The 9000-nt window shown below is 46.5% G+C and overlaps 1 protein-coding gene across 1 annotated transcript; it reads left to right on the top strand.

Moving 5' to 3' along the window:
- The first annotated feature begins 492 nt into the window (after positions 1 to 492).
- On the top strand, positions 493 to 6131 carry LOC142651759 (uncharacterized). The gene is made up of 4 exons (XM_075826822.1): positions 493 to 810; positions 1391 to 2363; positions 4771 to 4831; positions 5728 to 6131. The coding sequence occupies exons 2-3, from the start codon at positions 1614 to 1616 to the stop codon at positions 4777 to 4779; spliced, it is 759 nt and encodes a 252-aa protein (XP_075682937.1). The 5' UTR covers positions 493 to 810; positions 1391 to 1613; the 3' UTR covers positions 4780 to 4831; positions 5728 to 6131.
- The last annotated feature ends 2869 nt before the right edge of the window (positions 6132 to 9000 follow it).

Below are 9000 nucleotides of genomic sequence, written 5' to 3'. Positions count from 1 at the left end.
AAACCTGGCATGCTGCCTAAAATATATTCTAATAAAAAAGAGGCCTCAAAATGTACTAGGTCCTTCTTCCCCTACTTCTGGGGCTTGTGTTTTAGTCCACGATCACACTAGAGATACATGTGGGACATTTCTAAAAACTGCAGAATCTGGACAATACATATTTATTGTTTCTCTGGTAAAACCTTCTGTGTTGCAGAAAAAAAATTAATACAATTGAAATTCAGCAAGAAAAATGTCATTTGCAAATTTCACCTCTACATTGCTTTAATTTCTGTGAAATGCCAGAAGGGTTAAATAAACTTTCTAAATGCTGTTTTGAATATTTTGAGGGGTCTAGTTTTCAAAATGGGGGGTTTTATGGGGGTTTCTAATACATAGGTGTAAAGGATCTGCCAGGCACAGCTTCTGGGTTAACGCCCATAGATAATCAGTCTGCACCTGCTTCTATGTCTGTGAGACTGACTCCATCTTCCACCTCTCTGACGGTACCACTGACTCATTGTCTTCCTTCCCCGACTGGTTGCCTAGCAACCTTTTAGCATCGCTACTATTTACTTCCCTGCCTACTGCAGCAACAAGACACCGTCCAATCATGACTCTCCACGAGTCACGCCCCCTGGAGTCTCTGAGTCTCTCTGACCTGTCATCCTCGACACTAGCGCCCCGCCCACTGCACCTACGTCAGAGGGAATCTCCTTGGCGCCATATTTATAGTGAGCATGGTACACTCACATTCAGCGCCATGATACAGCGGCCAGCCGCTATCAGCACCACTAGCGCTCGTCAATTCAGTTGCCCAGCACGGCTCAGGTAATAAGCTACTCCACACTCCCTCTACTCAGACTTTGTCTCTGGTCTCTTTGTATATTCTACGTCTGCCTTCCTCTCACTATAAACTTTAGTGTACACACCTACCTACCCGATTCAGTCTATCTTTGAATCTATCGTGATGATCCCTAGTGATAGTTTTGTGTGCTGCTACAGTTGTATCCTTTGATTATTGTACTTCCACTGCCATCTAGTGGATAATTACACTCATGTTGTTTTATTCCTTAACCTGTGTCCTCAGATACCACCACTCAATTGTACTGCTTTGTTCAAATTTATTTTGATGTATTTCTTGCTATGACAATATAATGCTTTATCCATACCTGTATTTGGATGTTTTCTACCCATTCCTGATTATAGTGATGTTTATTTTTACTTATTATTTCGCTTATTGTTTTCTCTGCCTTTGGAGTTTGATAAAACGTAACGTCTTTATACACTTGTTCAGAGTAACATGTATTTATGCAGTTATTTTTTACCCTTTTGTTTCCCCCCCCTCCCCTATATCTTGTATTGTATGATATTTATTCCCATATTGATTACTGTTCTTTAATTATTCCAGTGCCTGATGAAGGTCACCTAGACCGAAACGTCGCACTCTGCCACTGGCATTAGAAACAAAATAAAAAATACCTTTTTTTCTATATTGGTGTGCCGGATACTCTTTTATATTTATGTTTGGGTTGGGCCCCTATCCGTGCAAAACCTCACCCTTCCACGTATCTGGTGCTATCTGAACCTTTACACAAATTGATTTACCCGTTCAGAAGAGCACAGAAGACGACATGTCAAATCTGACTTTGTCCTACAACCAGGAACAGATGGATAACATCCTATCACAGGTCACCACATCAAGAGACTTCCTACAGACACCACCAACGGAGACTAGGAGCCGGGACTTGGAGAAGACTTCGCGTAGGCTTATTAATCAGGAGCTACATAGCGCAACACTGGCCGAATACATCAAGGTCCAACGTATCCCACGTGGCTTACGTATGCCCATCAGACCAACAATATTTAAGGAGAACCCCGAATACTGCACTAAATTCGAACAAATCCTCAATAAATGCTCCTTTGATTTGATGGTACTCACCGTATCATTCCTTCAGAAAAATATCGCGGATTTGAGAAAAGAGGTGACCGCAGCGGAACAACAACTTAGGACCACGTTGTCCTTAATCGACTTCACGAATTTTGACGAAAAACTGAAGACTAACCTCGGGATTCACCGGAGTGAAATAGAGAATCAAAAAAGAAGGAAATTCCAAAGGGACCTGGACGACTACCAGAATAACAGGGTATACAAATGGCAAGAAGGCTTCACATCAGTTGGAATGAACGCGAGAGGTCATCATTGGTCTTCAGAATCCTCACTATCTGGATCAGGAGGCGAAGGATCAAATTTCTACCAAAGAGGATACAATTACAACAGTCATTTTTTAGGTCGACGCCGCAGCAGAAGACCAAGAAGAGGACGAGGCGAGGAGGCAAACTTCGTAGAGGACGTGAATCGGACCATGGCGACCAGGTCTCAGGTATGAGCCCCACGACACAATCCTTAGTTGTGAATATCTCGTCTAAATCCCTGGGCCCGGCACAATTACTCCTTCTACAGAGAGGCTTGTCATTCTGCCCCACATATAGATACGATCTGTTCCAGCTTGACATGGACCTGAATCGTTTCTATAGGTCCTTGCGCCTCCGGGTCTTTTTCTCCAATAAGGAGGAGACCCCAAGACATGAGGAAAGGACCACAACCTCAGTGACCCCGATGGTCACTTCAAAAGACTTGGGACTAAGGAACAAGAGCTTGTTCTCACCTCCTAAAAACTCACCTCCCCTCGAGACTTTCATTAAATTGGTACACAGGGATGTGGATCAATTTAGCCATGATTTTGGCCTAGGCTACTACAAGTGCCAAGCCAATCTCAGCAGCCTGGATAGACAAGCTCTTTCCTCACTGGTGGATGACAAAGACCTGGTCATCAAACCAGCGGACAAAGGAGGAGCGTTGGTGGTTATGGACAAATCCCTCTATGTGGAGGAAATCCATAGACTATTGGGAGATAGAACGGTCTATCAACCCATCCATCAGGACCCCATACATAAGATAGCCAGCAGAATTAGGGTTACTATAGAGAAGCACACGCTGGCGGGCACAATTGATCAGAACACAGCCAGTTACCTAACCAACCAACACCCGATCACACCAGTCTTCTACACACTACCTAAAATCCATAAAAGACTTGAGAACCCTCCAGGACGCCCCATAGTAGCCTCCACAGACTCTATACTGTCACCACTAGCCATCTTTATGGAAAAACTTCTAACCCCCTTGATAAAAAACACGAAGTCATTTCTTCTAGACACTAGCGCCTTTTTGACAGCCATACATACGCTGAATGAGACCCCACCTGACACTCTCTTAGTCACCTTTGACGTATGCAGTCTGTATACATCCATACAACACAACAAAGGTTTGACTGCAGTACATGAGATTTTGACAAGATCAGGTAAAGACCCTAAAATTATGGAGCTCTGTACGGATCTACTCACACTGATACTCACTGAGAACTACTTCCTTTTTGAGGACACCTACTATGTACAGAAACAGGGCACGGCTATGGGCTCTAATGTTGCACCACCATATGCCAACAGCTATATGGCCAGTTTTGAAGAACACTTCATCTACCCCCATACTGACTTCCAACAACATATAATCATGTGGAAAAGATATATCGATGATATATTCTGTCTCTGGCACGGCCCTCTTGATAGATTAGTGGAGTTTACTAATTACCTCAATAATGTGTGGCCTGAATTACAATTCACCATGACTCATGACACCACATCCATTAGTTTTCTTGACACACGGGTCATAAAAAAAAAAAAAAAAAAAAAAAAAAATGAGGCTGGTAAGCTCACTACCGATCTACACATCAAGGAAACTGATAGGAATGGCTTACTCCATTACACTAGCTGCCACCCCCAATCCATAAAAAATTCCATACCCAAATCTCAATACAACCGAGTACAAAGGATTGTGGATGATGAGCACACCAGATCCCAAAGAATGGATGAAATGACCCGCAAATTTAGGAACAGAGGCTATCCTGTTGACACATTGATCAAGGCAAGGGAAAACACTTCGGTCAGGACCAACAAAGAAAACAAACGTATTCCGTTTGTACACACTTACCACCCCTGCTCACAAAAAATACACCACATAATAAGGAGACATTGGCCCTTACTCAAAGAAGCGTACCCCCAGATCGATGAATTCAAAAATCCATTCCTACCATGTACAAAAAAACCACCAAATCTTAGGAATAAATTAGTCAAGGCGGACATAGGCTCTACCAAAAAATTACCACGCCAAACGTTCCTGAGTACACCCAAAAAAGGTACCTTCCCATGCCGATCCTGTATGCAGTGTTCCCACATCATCAAAGGTGATAAGATACAGCACCCACAGACTGGACAAGGTATACCCATACATGACTTTTTCACATGCAACACCAACTATGTGGTGTATTTGATAAAATGCCCGTGTGGCTTGGGTTATGTAGGTGAGACCACACAGTGCGTTAAAGACCGGATCAGTCAGCATAAGTCTAACATTAGATGCAGTAAGACACTGCTCCCCATCCCAGCACATTTCATCAAAGCGCATCATAACATTGCACAACTCAGGTTTCAGGTTATTGAACATATCCCAGCCCCGAGAAGAGGGGGCGATAGGATCAAAACCCTCAAACGTAGGGAGGCATTCTGGATTCATAAACTACAAACATTAGAACCCAAGGGACTGAACAGGGACTATGAACTCAGTAGTTTCCTATAAAGTCACATACTGTATACAACATTTGTTTCCTAATTTGCCATATATTCTAAACTGTTATGTAGCTCTAACCATGACCATACAATTGCCTTTTCCTCCAGACACGCTGACTGAATTACCCTGTTCCACCAAGAACCCCCATAGACCCACTAAACCACCACGGTATCCCTTTTATGGATAGAATAAGAACCTGCCTGTGTCTACCTGTTTTTATTTCTCGTTCCCTTTCTTTTCCTTGATCTTCCCAGCTCCCTTATCATAGCATACATCTACCTTACTTATGACACTTAGATCACATAGACTGCCATTACACAAGTAGTGTCCACATCAGTTACTTCTCTACCCAGCTTCAGACATTTCCCCTATGTCACACCTGATTTATATATTCAATAGACCCCTGACACATATAGGACACATACAGAACATTCATAGGCCGATCCTTACCTTTGCAGAGTCCTCTCAGCCTCTCTGACGGTACCACTGACTCATTGTCTTCCTTCCCCGACTGGTTGCCTAGCAACCTTTTAGCATCGCTACTATTTACTTCCCTGCCTACTGCAGCAACAAGACACCGTCCAATCATGACTCTCCACGAGTCACGCCCCCTGGAGTCTCTGAGTCTCTCTGACCTGTCATCCTCGACACTAGCGCCCCGCCCACTGCACCTACGTCAGAGGGAATCTCCTTGGCGCCATATTTATAGTGAGCATGGTACACTCACATTCAGCGCCATGATACAGCGGCCAGCCGCTATCAGCACCACTAGCGCTCGTCAATTCAGTTGCCCAGCACGGCTCAGGTAATAAGCTACTCCACACTCCCTCTACTCAGACTTTGTCTCTGGTCTCTTTGTATATTCTACGTCTGCCTTCCTCTCACTATAAACTTTAGTGTACACACCTACCTACCCGATTCAGTCTATCTTTGAATCTATCGTGATGATCCCTAGTGATAGTTTTGTGTGCTGCTACAGTTGTATCCTTTGATTATTGTACTTCCACTGCCATCTAGTGGATAATTACACTCATGTTGTTTTATTCCTTAACCTGTGTCCTCAGATACCACCACTCAATTGTACTGCTTTGTTCAAATTTATTTTGATGTATTTCTTGCTATGACAATATAATGCTTTATCCATACCTGTATTTGGATGTTTTCTACCCATTCCTGATTATAGTGATGTTTATTTTTACTTATTATTTCGCTTATTGTTTTCTCTGCCTTTGGAGTTTGATAAAACGTAACGTCTTTATACACTTGTTCAGAGTAACATGTATTTATGCAGTTATTTTTTACCCTTTTGTTTCCCCCCCCCTCCCCTATATCTTGTATTGTATGATATTTATTCCCATATTGATTACTGTTCTTTAATTATTCCAGTGCCTGATGAAGGTCACCTAGACCGAAACGTCGCACTCTGCCACTGGCATTAGAAACAAAATAAAAAATACCTTTTTTTCTATATTGGTGTACCGGATACTCTTTTATATCCATCTTCCACCACTCAGGGTGGCAGGCTTAGGAGTGTGAGAACCTATAACAGCCTGGCCAGACGGAGCTAGCTCCCGCCCTCTGTCTATTTATACCTGCCTTTCCTGTTCCTCCTTTGCTTGTGATTCTTTTTGTTTGGTTTTCTGGCCCTGCTGCAGCGTCTTGTACTATTGTCCTTGCTTCATATTGACCCCGGCTTGCTGACTACTCTCCTGCTCTGCGTTTGGTACCACGTACACTCCTGGTTTGACTCGGCTTGTTTACTTCTCTTGTTGCTCACGGTGTTGCCGTGGGCAACTGCCCCTTTCTCCCCCTAGCTCTGTGTACCCTTGTCTGTTTGTCTGTCGTGCATCTTATTGAGCGTAGGGACTGTCGCCCAGTTGTACCCCGTCGCCTAGGGCGGGTCATTGCAAGTAGGCAGGGACTGAGTGGCGGGTAGATTAGGGCTCACTTGTCTGTCTTCCCACCCCCCGTCATTACATAATCACAAGCCTATACCTAGTCTACCCTGGTCCCTGACACTACTATGGACCCCCTTGAGACCCTGGCTCAGCAAATGCAGGGTCTCTCCCTACAGGTCCAGGCCCTGGCTCAGAGGGTCAACCAGCCTGATTCTACCTTGGTAGTCCCGCTCACCTCACCTCTTGAACCCCACCTCAAGTTGCCCGACCGGTTCTCAGGGGACCGGAAGACTTTTCTCTCCTTTCGGGAGAGTTGTAGGCTCTATTTTCGCTTAAAGCCCCACTCCTCAGGTTCTGAGAGCCAGCGGGTGGGTATAATTATGTCCCGGCTCCAGGAAGGGACCCAAGAATGGGCCTTCTCCTTGGCTCCAGACGCCCCTGAACTTTCCACCATTGATCTTTTCTTTTCTGCTCTCGGAATCATCTATGACGAGACTGACAAGATTGCTTTTGCCGAGAGTCAGCTGGTGACCTTACGTCAGGGTAAGAGACCTGGTGAGGAGTATTGCTCTGACTTTAGGAAGTGGTGCGTAGCTTCTCGGTGGAATGACCCTGCCTTAAGGTGCCAGTTTAGGTTGGGTCTGTCGAACGCCCTGAAAGACCTGCTAGTTAGCTATCCCTCTTCTGACTCCCTAGACCAGGTTATGGCTTTAGCGGTACGACTTGACCGACGTCTCAGGGAACGACAACGTGAAAGTTTTTGTGTTTTCTTCTCTGACTCCCCCATGATGCCTCCCGAGGTTCCGTTGCTTCGTTCCTCCCCGGAAGACACGGAGGTACCTATTGTCACGATGCGGGGTGTGGACCCACTGGGCCGTACCGCGTAGCGGGGATGGCAGCTGGCCAAACCGGAAAGTACACAGTTCAATGGTTCAGCGAGAGTACCTGAGGCAATCGTAGGCAGTGGCAAGGCGGACACGTCCAGAACCAGGCGGTGGGAAGTCGTTCGGTGAGGCGTAGCAGGGTAGCATAGACTGTAGCACAGCACGGTAGGTAGCACAGCACGGCAATAGCACTAGGTAGCACGGAAACAGGATACGGGATACGGAATACAGGAGCAAGGTACACTGGGAGGCTGGAAGACACTAGGAGACCATAAGCAAGACGAACAACGGGAAAACTAACAACGCTCTGGCAAAGGGCAAGAGGGCAGAGCCGTTTTTATAGCCCAGGGAATCCTGGGCTAGATTGCAGTTTTTGCAAAAACGCGCGCACTGGCCCTTTAAGGCCGTGCACGCGCGGGCGCGTGCACCCGCCGGAGACACTCGGAATCCGGAAGAGAGTGCCGGCGCCTGACTGGGGGATGACGCTGCAGGCAGGTAAGCTGTCCATGGCCACGGCCGTCGGGGTTAACGACCGATCGACGGGTCGTGGCCATAGACGTTACAGTATCCCCCCTCTTACGCCCCCTCTTCTTGGGACCAGAGCGAGAGAGAAACTTCCTCACAAGGACAGGGGCATCGATGTTCTCCTCTCGCTCCCAAGACCTCTCTTCTGGGCCGAACCCCCTCCAGTCCACCAAATAAAATGTCCTTCCTCCCACCTTCTTGGTAGCCAGAATCTCCTTTACCTCGAAAGTCCCAGATGGGCCGCCAGGAACCACTGTGGGACTAGGAGTCCTGGAGTAGCGGTTCAGGACCACCGGTTTTAGCAGGGAGACGTGAAAGGAGTTAGGAATCCTGAGAGTGGGGGGGAGCCGCAGCTTGTAGGATACCGGGTTAATTTGTAGCAGGACTTCAAAGGGACCAAGGAACCTCGGGGCAAATTTGCATGACGGCACCTTCAGCCAGATATTCTTAGAAGACAGCCAGACTTTAGTCCCTGGAAGGAACTGCGGAGGAACCCGTCTTCTTGTATCTGCCTTTCTCTTCATTCGGTCCACCGCCAAGAGGATAGAAGATCGGGTCTGTTGCCATATCTGTAGAAAGTCCCTGAAGGTGGAATCGGCTGCAGGCACCTGGGATATTGTAGAAACAGGAAGAGGTATACGAGGATGTTGGCCGTAGACGATGAAAAATGGACTGGATGTGGTTGACTCACTGGTGTGGTTGTTATAGGAGAACTCTGCCCAATCATCATGGCGCCTGGACACAAAGTGACGTAGGTAGTTCTCCATAATCTGGTTAACTCTCTCGACTTGCCCATTGGACTGGGGATGATAGGCCGAAGAGAAGTCCAATTTCACACCAAGGAGGCCGCAGAGTGCTCTCCAAAACTTCGAGGTGAACTGGACACCTCTGTCCGAGACAATATGCAGGGGCAATCCGTGCAGACGGAAGATGTGCTGTATGAAGAGGTCAGCCAACCGCGTAGCAGACGGCAGAGCGGTCAACGGGATGAAGTGAGCCATCTTGGAAAATCGATCCACCACCACCCAGA

Source organism: Rhinoderma darwinii, chromosome 1, assembly GCF_050947455.1.
Source record: "Rhinoderma darwinii isolate aRhiDar2 chromosome 1, aRhiDar2.hap1, whole genome shotgun sequence".
Lineage (NCBI taxonomy): Eukaryota > Metazoa > Chordata > Amphibia > Anura > Rhinodermatidae > Rhinoderma > Rhinoderma darwinii.
This window is presented reverse-complemented; position numbering and strand designations above follow the sequence as displayed.